The sequence below is a fragment of the Trachypithecus francoisi genome, unplaced genomic scaffold, assembly GCF_009764315.1.
Source record: "Trachypithecus francoisi isolate TF-2019V2 unplaced genomic scaffold, Tfra_2.0 Lachesis_group4, whole genome shotgun sequence".
NCBI lineage: Eukaryota > Metazoa > Chordata > Mammalia > Primates > Cercopithecidae > Trachypithecus > Trachypithecus francoisi.
This window is the reverse complement of record NW_022681469.1, coordinates 16,989,743-17,002,433: the sequence shown is the minus strand read 5'-3', so window position 1 is coordinate 17,002,433 and position 12,691 is coordinate 16,989,743. Positions and strand designations below refer to the sequence as shown.

Below are 12,691 nucleotides of genomic sequence, written 5' to 3'. Positions count from 1 at the left end.
CCTCGTGATCCGCCTGCCTCGGCTTCCCAAAGTGCTGGGATTACAGTCGTGAGCCACCGTGCCTGGCCATTTTCACTTTTAAGGCCTATATGGTGACATTTGACTCACCAGATAATCTAGGATAATCTCCCAATTTTGATGTTCATAACCATAATCACATCTGATTATATTATATTACATTCATGAGATTAGAGTGTGGACATCTTTGCAGGGCCATTATTCTACCTACTACAAAACTCGTTAAAGTATAAATTGTATTTTAAACCATAAGAGTAGAAAATATGACCCAAGGAGAATGTGCAGTTTTTTCTTGACTCTTTACTTGCTCGAAGGTTACTTTACCCATTCTTGTCCTACATGTCCCAGTCTTTTGGATATCTGGAATTACTCCATCACCTATAACAGAATGCCGTAGACTGTGTGAGGCTTATAAACAACAAAAATTTATTTCTCACGATTCCGGAGTCTGGGAAATTCAGGATCCAGGCAACAGCAGATTTGGTGTAAGATGAAATTCCCTTCCTGGTTCATAGACTGCTGTCTCTCGCTGTAACCTCACATGGCAAAAGGAGGAGGTGAGCTCTCTGGGCTCTCTTTTATGAGGGCATGAATCCCATTTGTGAGGGTTCTGCCTTCATGAACTAATCACTTCCTAAAGGCCTCACCTCCAAATCCACTTTGGGGATTAGGTTTCAACTTATGAATTTTGGGGGGACACAAACACTCAGTCTGTAGTAGTGCTTCACCAATTTCTCAAGCATAGGACTGACTATTTTAGGACCATGGTCTGTGGCTAAGCCCAATTTCTGCCCTTCACCTCATCTCAGCCATCTCTGCCTTTCAAACTCTGCTACTGCCTATATCTTCTTTGGAGTTATATGACATCTTCACCTTTCACTGGAGCTGCCAAACTCCCTTGTGGACTTGATTTATGATTGTTGCCTTGTTCTGAAGTTCTGTTTTTTACTTTCTACTCTTCCACTAACTCACTCTTTCTCTGAACATACTGCAATCTATGTAGCACTGAGATGAGGTATGACTTTTCTTAGGAGAGCTTATCCCAGTACCCAAGATCTTAGCCACAAGTGAGAGCTTCAAGTCCTTTGAGTGGAAAGAGAGGGAGGCAAATGAATAGGAGCCAACATCTTTTGTGATGCTGTAGACTCCCATATAACACTGAGGCTAATAGCAAGGGATTTAGAATCTGACAATTTTGGGTTCCATTTCAGGCTCTGATATCCACCAGCTATGGGCAATGTTAAATAACCTCTTTTAGCCTGCATTTTCTCATTTGTAAAGTTGGAATAAAAGATAACCTCAAAGGTTTGTTATGAGCATTAAATGAGATGATGAATGTAATCTAGGACAGCGTAGTAAATGCTCATTTCATGATTTGATCGTAGTTCTTCACATTTTTGTAGGATACAGAGACACAAACAAGAAAACATTGGCTACTGGTATGCTACATTCCCAAATTTTCATTTGGAGATTTTATTTTCAATTGAGGGAAAATTATCTGCTTGTATAGTCCATGGCAGAGCCAGTGGAATGCAGAGGGAGAAGTAGGGTCTCACTTGTCCTTAGCAGTGTTCTCAATCCAGGATACATATTTGTAAACATTGGTGTAGATGCCGACGTCCCCTCCCATGAAGTGCCCGACCTCGATCCCCTGGAGCTTGTCTTTGCAGATGACAGTAGCAACGGCCACCTCCTACCAGAGATCGTGCAGAGATAGAGATATATATATATATATAGAGAGAGAGAGAGAGAGAGAGTCAGATCTCACAGGAACCCTAGTGTCCCGCTTGGGTGAGTCCTGTCTGCAGGCATATGCTGAACTCATGAAAAGAGGACTGAATCAGAGGACAGGAAGCTTGAGCCTTTTTCTCACTCTGCTGTAATTAGCTTTGTGTGACCTTGAGAAAGTCAGAGGACAGTCTCTCTAGAAATCACATGTAAAATGGGTCAGACTCCATTTTTTGAACTGGTGAAGGCATTTTCTATTTGTGAAAAGTCTGATTTCTTTTTAAAGAAATGCCTGTTTTCACAATTTTACTTGTAGTTCTAAGAATGAATACCTAGCAAATGGTGTGTTTAACTGGAAGTACCTCATAATATCCTTTAATGAATAAAGACAATTTAAGGGGAGCCCATTACTGAAGAAACAATGCTGGCTTCACAGCAGCCTTATCAAATTCTCAAGAAATTATTTAGACATCTAAAAAAGTTTTTACATCAAGGTAAATAGTTAACTGGGCATATGCAAGTAAATGAAAGCTGAATACAGAGAAAAGATTACCCCAAAAATTCGGCTGAATACTTTCACAAATTTCACACATAAGGAATTCCTGTGGCTTTTTCCTTGTTCTGTTTTCTGGCATTCTTTGTCAGACATCACAGGGGCCTCCAGGTTCTGCCGCAAGTCAGGGTGTCGGCCTGAGGGAGATGGGGTCAAATAAAACATCCTGTTGACAATTGTTATTTCGTCCTTCTAACCACCAGCCTATATTTCAACTGGTATCTTTTTGTGTGTGTTTAAAGAAAATAAGGAATGCGAAAAAGGGGAGAAATCATCAAGAGCATGGTTATGAGCTAATCTTGAGGATTTTGAAAAAGGCTTTATGTCTCTTTAAAGTAGAGTTTAGTTTTAATTGGTGGCCCGAGTCGGTTCTCAGAGGGGTCCTTTACAAGTGAAATGGCATGTATGAGAAGTAGGACCACACCTTCTTCATGTGAATTGTGCCTCTGCCAGTCAGGAATGGCTGGGCCTCTGTGCAGAGTCAGATGGCCTGGTGGCTCCAGCTGCCAAAGCCCTGCAGAGGCAGTGGGGCATTAGACACCCTGGGAAAGGAGGAGTTTTGTTTCTCTGGGCATGTCTCTGTTTGCCAGACCACTCAGGTAGCATCTCCATTGGGTCTCCTTTCATTCTCCTTTCCTCCTCTCAGCTATGAGGATATGGATGTTCCTCTTAAAGGGCAACTAATGACCCTGATTTGCTGTGGAAGGAACACTTACCACTGTTTTCTTGGCTCCAGTCCAAACCTGAGAGTCGACAGACAGTGCCTGGCCGGACATTGGTGGTAGCAAGGGGAAGGGGCTGGACTTTGGGATTGAGCGTGGCAGGCTTAGCCAGCTTGATGAGCATGAGGTCATCCTGTGGGGCGCTATCACTGTAGTTCCAGTAGCGGACGATCTGAATGGGGTTAATTGCCTGTTCAGTACCATCTCTGACTCTACTCTTGAAATTTCCCAGCATCACTTTCAGATTTCTGGAGGGAGAGGAGTTGGAAGTAATCATTATCATCATCATCATCATCATTGCTAAGATACTGAATGTTACAATGTGCCAGGAATTGTACCAAGTGCTTTTTCTGGATTATCTCATTTAACTCACAACAAGTCTATGCAGTGGATTCTATTTTTATCCCCATTTAGTGCATGAATTAATGGGGCACATAGGAGTAATTCACTCAGGGTGATATAGTAAGTAGTGGAGCCCTTCACTACATTTTAATGTCGTGTTCTTTAATGTAGTGCCCCCTGGTTGTGACAACCAAAACTATCTTCAGACATTGCCAAGTGTACCCTGGGGAGAAGTCACCCTTATTTGAGAACCACTGATCTAGAATGAACAGTAGCTGTTTTGAGGTTGGGGATGCCCAAATACTCAACGGTAAATAGCAGTGAGCTGGGGCCAGCACCCAGCTGGGTTTGATGAGGACGCCCACACAGGGGCTGAAGTGAGACTTCAGGTATACCAAATAGGGAGCAGGGTCTTCTTTCTGAACAGATGAGTCAGCAAATAAAAATGTCCCTGGGAAAATAATGAACATTCTTAGTATATAAATATTACAAAAATAAGGTAACAGTCTCTTACATGAAAAGGAATCTGGATGACTCTTAAACAGTTACCAACTGGCCAGGAAGTGTTAACATATTTGACATGTTTTTCTAATAAAAATGTAAATTAAAATGATATGCCATTTTATCTCATATTTATAATAATTTTGTTTAATATTGATAATCAATCTGAGTATAATGAGACTCTCATCACTGCTAGTAAATTGATTCCATCTTCTTGAAAAGCAATTTAGAAATAGGCATCAAGAATCATAAATTGTTTATAACCTGTGACCTAATCATTCCAACCCCGAGAATCCATTCTAAAGAAAAAAATCAGCATAGACAAGGTTTACAAACAAGTATGCTCATATTAGCACTATTTATAATAGCTGAACATTGGAAACATAAACACCTGACATAGTAGTGTTGGACATTGAAATGAAGCACATGAAAAAGTGGAACATCATATGTAACAAAAATTAAACTATTTAGAATATTAAGCAGTGAGATAAATATTAGTAATGCTTATTTAAGTTAAAAAGAACAAGAAAATTGTGGATATAATCTATTTGTCTCAAAACATAAATGAAAAACTATGTAAATGCAAAAAATATAGAGTCTGGGAGTAAACTCGAAGTGTTAGCATGTATTGACTAAGAGGTGGAATTATGAATGATGCCTAGTTTTCTACTTAAAAAATGTCTAAATTTTGTAATATGAACGTATATTGTTTTTATAAATGAATTATTTAAAACATACCCTAGAGAATAAAGGGGAATAAGGCTGATTCTAGTACCAGAAATAAAGTACTGTTCTTGTCTTATCTTCTCTTGGTACTCCTGTTAATCTTCCCCAAGCCTGGGCCTGTACCTCACCACACCCTTCTGTGTGATCACACAGTTAGAAACCCCAAAGAGAAAAGGGTAGACTATCAACAAGGGCAAGAGACATTGAGCTCTCTCTAGCAGACACTATTCTAAGTGCTTTACATAGATTTCTTTAATCTTCACAATAATTCTATAATATAGGTAGTCATACCCCCATTTTGAAGAAATTGAAGCACAGAAGAATTAACTTGGCTAATCTCACACAGCTATTGTGTGATACAACCTAGGCAGTCAGAGAGTGGTGGGAAATGCCTCACTTCCAAATTCGGTCATCAGAAGAGCCCCATGTGGGGCAGGGACTACAGAAGGCAGGGCCCTACTATTTGATCTTTTGTTTCTACCTTCTCTGTTTCCTGCATTCTGAGTCTTCAAAGTTTTAGAAACAGATGAATATCAGAGGTCAAAATGAGTTCTGTGTCCTTGTGACCACACTGGGACTTAGCCGGATGGTGATGAGGCTCACCTTTTTCAATAATTAGGGTCAGCGGGAAGATAATCACTATTAAGCCTTCTCCAGGGCACATGTGTGCCTTAACCCACCCTATAGCTTACCACTAGAAAAGTGGGCTCAGCCTATCTGGAGAGCCTTTGGATGGAGTCTAGGAGGCAGGACCCCTAATTCTGCCGATGACACTATTTTTCACTCTTTTTCTGCACCCTTCGCAATCCTGCCTCTGTCTCACCCCATCCATTAACCTATGCCTTACAGGACAGAGTACAAGGTCTGGAGTACATACCAGCGAGGACACCCAAATAGAAGATAAATTTCATGGTGATCCAGCTCTTCCCCCTGTGAGATGTAGAAGAAAATCAGCAGAGTGTGGAGTGGTTGCTTAGTTGTCTCCTCAGGAACACCTGGTAGACTCAGTGGCTATGGTTAGGTACCGGGACACTCTATGGGATTGGAAAGGAGCTATGGGCATAAACAGGGGAGGGAGATGGCTTCAGAGAGAGAGATGAAAGCCCTTCTGTTCCAGGGAAAGTGGAAGACTATGCCTCTGTTGGTGCATTTCAGGGAAGGAAACTCCTGGATTCAGCTCCTTCTATCTGCTGCCCCTAAAAGCACATCTGTTTGGGGGTAGTACAGTGGTCTGTGGAAATGGCAGCTCTAGGCTCAGGACTTATCTTCCCCACAGAGTTTCTGAGACCAGGGCTGTGAGGGACAATATTCTTTACCTTAGCTCACGGAGAAAGTGTCCTGAGGTTTGCTCTGAACCTCCTAATAGTTACTTATACTCTCCCCAGCCCCTCCCATCTTTGTTACACTAGCTTCATATGTCCCTTTGATCACTATTTCATCACTCAGTCATCATCACTCAGTTGGTGTTTGTTGTCCTGACCAACAGCATTGAGCCAAGAAAATGTGGAAATGAAAAGCATTCATAGAACAGTTGTCTTGATAGTTGAGGAATTGTTTACAGTCTAGATGACATTAGGCCTGGTGGCAATTCAGTAGGCAGTACCTCTAATACTTAAAGATTTAGATTAATAATAGGCTACCAAAGTCATCCTTGGATAACTGGGAGCACAGCCTAACAAGAAAAAGAGTGGTAACACTAATAGCTGATATCCTCTAAGCATTTACTGAATCCTAGACACTGAGCTAACATCTTTATGGACTTGTTAGTAAAGATTTTATATCAGATTAGTCTGAGATGTAAAATTCATTACACTTTGTATCACTCTAACCCTTTAAAGTTTCTTAAACCCATAATCTCATTCCAAATGTCACAACAACCTTAGAAAGAAGAGATAGGGCTGGGCCTGGTATCATTATTTCTGGTGTGTGGGTGGCAGAACTGAAGCAGAGAGAATCTAAGTAATTTTCCCAAAGTCACATGTGGCAGATGATGAGAAGTAGGCCTTGTTACTGGCATAGGGTTGCAGGTCCCCCACTGGGTTACTTAAGGGTGTATGGCCGCTGCTTGAACCTTAATGGCCAAAGGAGCAGGTGTCCTTGATGGCCAAGTGGTGAGTCAAGGCCATGGTGCCCAGCCAAGGAGCAGGTGTCCTTGAGTACCCAAACATCCCAGAGAATATCTGAGAACCTAAGGAAAACAGTCCCATCATGCACACACAGTAGGCAAAGAGCCAGGAAATTAGCTTAAAAGCAGCTTAGAGATGGAAAGCGAGGCAGGTCTCTAAAGCTGTCCTCTGCTATCTAGGAGTGTCTCATATGTAAGTCTTACTAAACTTATCCACTGGCCAAGCTGGACTTGTCTGATTCATTCTTTGGTCTCTTGGTTCCCTCCTAGTTTGGGGGAAAGTTTTTTAAAAAATATGATTCTGGATTTTTCTTGTTACAACTAGCATCACAAACGGGGTCAGAGAGAACAAACATCGAGCCAGGAATGGGTGTCTATGGTGGGGAATCCCTGGGCAGTCAGCAATGTCTATGTGGAGTGGAGTTGCCCAACTGCACAACCTTTGTGGGCCACTGCATGAGTACAGGGGTGCTTGGAAAACACTGGCAAGGACTGAATACCTATTGCAAGAAGCCAAGATATTAAAGTGTGATAATGATAGTATAAATGTGGTGTTATTGCAATAAGACTGGCTAATCACAAATCATTAGAGCAGGAAAGGGAGAAAGGGTAGAAACTCCTGCAGAAGTTCAAAGCCATGGTTTTCTAATCCTCCAGCTGGTTACATATTACGACCCTTTCTTGTGCACATTTTAAAACTGATGGGCAAATTACAACAAGAAAAATTCAGAGCTCAAATGGTTAATCTACAACTATAGAGTTAAGTAGAGTCTTCTAAAGCTCTATTTCTCTTTCCTTTTCTGCTTGCTTTGAATCTACTGTTATTAAGCTACCGGCATTGAGATAAAACTAATTCAAGGCCAGTTTGAGATTCCATTTTTCTTATACTGTTCAGGCAGTTCTAGCTAAAATGTAAAGAATTAAACTCATTTGGAACTGAAAAAACTATTTTCTGGCTGGACATGGTGCCTCACTCATAATCCCAACACTTTTTAGGAGGCTGAGGTAGGAGGATCACTTGAGCCCAGGAGTCTGAGATCAATCTGAGCAAGATGGTGAGACTCTGTCTCTACAGCAAAATCTAAAAACGTAACTGGGTGTAGTGGCTTATGCCTGTCTCAGCTACTTGGGAGGTGGAGGCACAAAAATCCCTTGAGTTCAGGAGTTTGAGGTTGCAGTGAGCTGTGATCACACCACTATGCTCCAGACTTGGTGAGAGAATGAGGCCCCATCTCTAAAAATAAATGAATAAATAAAATAAAAGTTGTTTTCTTTGTGTTTACCTAGGAGATTATGTTTTACATCCTCAATTTATAACACTATGGTTTGTATTGATACCCATTTAACTGGAATATCATGCACAAACTCTAGTCTATATAGCTCCAATCTCCTCTTTCATGTTGTTGTCATAAAGTATATCTTTGTCTATTGCATAAACAAGAAAATAGATTTATAATTATTTTTAATTCCTTTGTCTTGTAAATTTTGTATGAAATAAAAGGTGGAGTTACAACAACCAAAAATACAATGAAACATTTTTATATTCATCCATGTAGTTATCTTTAGTTGAGATCTTTATATACTCATTAACTTTAAGTTTCTGTCTAGGGTTCTTCCTCTTCAACCTGAAGGACTCCTTTTAGTATTTCATGGAGGGAAGATACTGGTACCAAACTCCCTTAACTTTCGTGTATCTGAGAATGTCTTAATTTCTTCCTGTTTTTTTGAAGGATGGTTTAGCTGAACACAGAATTCTTAGCTGAAAAATTTTTTTTCCTTTAAGCATTAAGTATACTACCTTACTACTTTTAGCCTACATAATTTCTGATAAAAAACTGACAGTTGATCTTATGAGAATCCCATGTATGTGACAAGGTGCTTCTCTTTTGCTGCTTTCAAGTTTCTCTCTTTGTTTTTTGACTGCTTATAATGTGCCTTTGTGTGGATCTCTAAGTTTCTCCAGTTTGAGTTCGTTGAGCTTCACTGATGTGTAGATTCATGTTTTCAACAAATTTGGGAAGTTTTAGGCCATTATTTCTTAAATACTTTTTACGCACATTTCTCTTTGTTTCTTCCTTCTGGGGTTTCCATTATGTGTATGTTCAAGTGCTTGATGGTGTCCCACAGGTACCTTAGTCTGTATTCACTTTTCTTCTTTCTTCTTTCTGCTCCTCAAACTGGATAATAGCAATTGTCGTGTCTTCAAGTTTGCTGATTATTTCTTCTAGCTTAAATATGCCATTGAACCTCTTTAATACATTTCCCACTTTATTAATTATTATACTCTTTAGCTCTAGAATTTCTGTTTGGTACCTTTTTTTCTATTAAATATTTTTCTCTAAACATTTTTTAAAACTTATTTATTGACATTCTCATTGTTTTCATACATCATTTTCCTGAGCGCCTTTACTTCTTTGTACCTATTTTTCTTTAGTTCTTTGAACATATTTAAGACAGTGATTTAACGCCTTTGTTTATTAAGTTCAATACTGGTCTTCCTCAGGGATGGTTTCTGTTGATGTTGATTTATTTTGTTCTTTTGAATGGACCATACTTTCTTATTTCTTTGAATACTTTGTGATTTTTTTGTTGAACCGTAGACATTTGGATATTATAGAGTCACAATTCTGTAAGTCAAATTATTTGTCTTCCCAAAAGTTTGTTGCTGTTTTTTTAATTGTTGAAGCCTTTTTTTAATTGTTGAAGTAGACATCCACTTGTTTAGTGATTTTTTAATACTAATTTTGTAAAGACTGTGTTCCTAGACATATATGGTCATTGAAGTCTCTGTTTCTTTAGCTGTGTTTAGCTAATGTTTTTGACAGAGATTTCACTGAATTCCTGGAACACAATACAAAAAAACAAAACAAAACAAAAGCTTCAAAAGCGAACAAACAACAAAAAAGTCAAAACACAAGTAAACAAGGAAACAAAAAATAGAACACCCAAACAATCTCCTTCATCTTAGTAGGTTGACTCTGTGCTGGTGTAGTTCTCCAGTACGTAACCAGGCTTAAACTGAACCTAGACGTCAGTCAAAAGTCAACGGTTAGGATCTTTTTTGATCTTTTCTGATAATGTATTTTGCCCCTAGATAAATGTGTGATTTTCTAAATTTCCCAGTATAGATTGTTTCTTTTGAGTTCCATAGTTTCCCAAAGAAACTTTCCCTGACATTTCCCCTGAGACTTTAGATAGTGTATTATATGTCTCAATAGTAATCTTTTGCCCTGCAGAATTTTTGTTTTACGATATTCTTACACAATGGCTGCCACTTTTTGCCATGAGTAGAATCTGTGTTAAGTGAAACAAAGATTAGCACATTGTTCCAGTCCTTCAGGTAGTCCAGACAGATTAGAATAGACATACATAATACTTTGTGAATGAGGTTTGCTCTGCACCCTCTGGAACCAGAGAGTGATACAGGGGATATAGGCTGTCATTTTCAAGACTGCTGGTGAGGTGGGGAGAGAGTGGGCAAAGGTAAGTAAAAACACCATGAGGCTTTCCTAATGTTTTTGAGTTGTGTTTTTTTCTTGTATCAGTGTTCACTTGGTTGCTAAAAAACTGAATATTTTCTGAAGTTCTAATAAAGTTGATTTTGGGAGTTTCGGGTTGTTTTTGTTCAGTTAAGAGTCAGGAGCTTGAAGCTGCCTATTCCACTATTTTTTGATGTTACTCATTCCTGGCCTACATCAGGTTTCTCTAGAGGAAGAGAGCCAATAGTATATGTGTATACACACATGCACATGCACACACACACATACACATACACATATGCTCCCTTTCATATGTATATGAAAGGCAATTTATTAGGGAGAATTGGCTCACATGATTACAAAGGTGAAGTCCCCAAATAGGTTACCTCCAAGGTGGGAAATGAGAAAAGCTGGTAGTGTAGCTCAGTCCCAGTTCAAAAGCCTCAAGACCAGGGAAGCTGACAGTATAGCTTCCAGTCTGAGGCAGGTTGCTGGTGCAAGTCCTAGAGTCCAAAGGCTGAAGAACCTGGGGTCTGATGTTCAAGAGCAGGAGGAAAAAAGACATCTCATTCTAAAAGGGAGAGAGAAAAAGAAAGAGAGAGGAACGTAAGAAAGCTGAATGTCCCCCTTCTGCAAACTTTATTCTAGCCTCACCCATGGCTAGAATAAAGCCTTCTCTTCCAGTCCACTGACCCACATGTCAGTCTCGCCTGGAAACACCCTCACAGACACTCCCAGAAACAATGCTTCCCTGTCCATCTAGGCATCTCTCAATCCAGTCAAGTTGACACCTGTGTTAACCATCACAGAGAGTGTAGTCTCTGTAGGGTTAAGTGGAATTAGAGAGATGCACATGAGAGAGTGCAGGACTGACTTGACCTGTTTATAACCAGGACTTAGAGCCTAGAGAAAGACAGCCTGGGTTTTGAGAAACTCTTGATGAGGGAGATTTCAAGTTTTCCCGTTACTCAAAACTTTTAAGAGTTCTCAAACCTGATTTGTCTCAGGAGACAAGAGCTGAAAGTTTCTTTGGTGTTTCCTTCACTGCATCCCCAGGGTTTCTCTGAACTAACTTTCCTTAGTGAATAATACTCCTTAGGGATGCATTGCAGAGTGAAAGAAGGAGGGAAAGAGAAAGAGGGAAACAGTGGGGCATCCCATGGCATTATGATTTCTAGACTTTCTCCTCAATGTTTGTGTGAAATCAGTTTTCTCTTTCACTGAGAGTGAAGAAGCAGCAGCTTCCTCTGGCCCACAGAGCAATCTCAGCACTAATCAGTCAGGAAGCAGCCTGGGTCGAGTCCTAGGCAGCCATTCAACTTTTTACTTCAGGGTATTTCTCTGGAGGTGAGTGTTTTCCAGGAGTTCTGCTCTGTGAAGGAGAAACTAGGAGAGGCTCAGGATGGGAAGTTCTGGGCTTGTTTGCCCTATAGGACGAGGATATTCAGATTTTAAAGAGTAATAGACTCATCTTCAAATTCTTCTTGCATAGCAGAAAGCACTTTCAAGGATTCTCTGACTCAGTGCTTGACATAGGCACAGGTCGTTGCTATTGTTAGAACCATCATCTCTCCTTTCTTTTCAGTGGGTCCCACGTAAGCAGAGATGGTGGAAATCAGACTGAGTTCTTCCATCAAGTGGGTCCTTGTTACCCAAATATCATTTTACAAGAGGTCTCACAGCCAGGTGCGGTGGCTCACACCTGTAATCCCAGCACTTTGGGAGGCTGAGGTTGGCAGATCACAAGGTCAGGAGATCGAGACCATCCTGGCTAACATGGTGAAACCCCGCCTCTACTAAAAATAATAATTAAAAAAATAGCCAGGCGCGGTGGCGGGCGCCTGTAGTCCCAGCTACTCAGGAGGCTGAGGCAGGAGAATGGCGTGAATCTGGGAGGCGGAGTTTGCAGTCAGCCGAGATTGCTCCGCTGTACTCCAGCCTGGGTGACAGAGCAAGACCCCATCTCAAAAAAAAAAAGTCTCAGAGAGAGTACTGAATGATGACTGGGCAGTGTCTCATTGAGGACAGAAGGGAGAGAAAGCAGCTGCCTTCAGCATTGACCGTAGCCAAGTGTGCCTAGGCTCTGATCATAGATTCATCCTTTAATTGATGAATTCATTCAGAAATAGTGCTAGATCGTGAGACACAATCAACAAGGATGGCAATCTTCTTGCTTTCATGGTGCTTACATTGTAAAATTAGTGACAGAAAGTAAACAAAAAGAAAACATATAATTTCAAGTGATGAAGGCTAAAGAGAAAAGTAGATCTTAGTGAGGAGATAGCGAGTGAAGGGTAGTATGTGTTTTTTTAGACAGAATGATGAGGACAGTTTACCTGAACTTGGACACTTAAGCAAAGACCTGAAGGAAGTAAGGGATGAAGCCCAGAAACTCTAAGATACTCAGGAGATGGGGTCTATTTTATGTTAGTGACAGCTGACTCTTTAATTTCTGGTATGATTTTGGGAGAAAAATGTGATTGTATAAGGAACATTG

The 12,691-nt window shown here is 40.4% G+C and overlaps 1 protein-coding gene across 2 annotated transcripts; it reads right to left on the bottom strand.

Moving 5' to 3' along the window:
* Positions 1 to 1,460: 1,460 nt before the first annotated feature.
* PRSS37 (serine protease 37) lies at positions 1,461 to 5,982 on the bottom strand. 2 transcript variants are annotated; one of them, XM_033192643.1, is made up of 6 exons: positions 5,907 to 5,982; positions 5,468 to 5,643; positions 3,673 to 3,814; positions 3,016 to 3,269; positions 2,300 to 2,436; positions 1,461 to 1,711 (listed from the first exon to the last, which is right to left on the bottom strand). In XM_033192643.1, the coding sequence occupies exons 2-6, from the start codon at positions 5,499 to 5,501 to the stop codon at positions 1,571 to 1,573; spliced, it is 708 nt and encodes a 235-aa protein (XP_033048534.1). In that variant the 5' UTR covers positions 5,502 to 5,643; positions 5,907 to 5,982; the 3' UTR covers positions 1,461 to 1,570. The 2 variants fall into 2 exon arrangements, with proteins under 2 accessions (XP_033048534.1, XP_033048533.1); XM_033192642.1 differs by having other exon boundaries at positions 5,468 to 5,624; positions 5,907 to 5,976.
* Between the last annotated feature and the right edge of the window lie 6,709 nt (positions 5,983 to 12,691).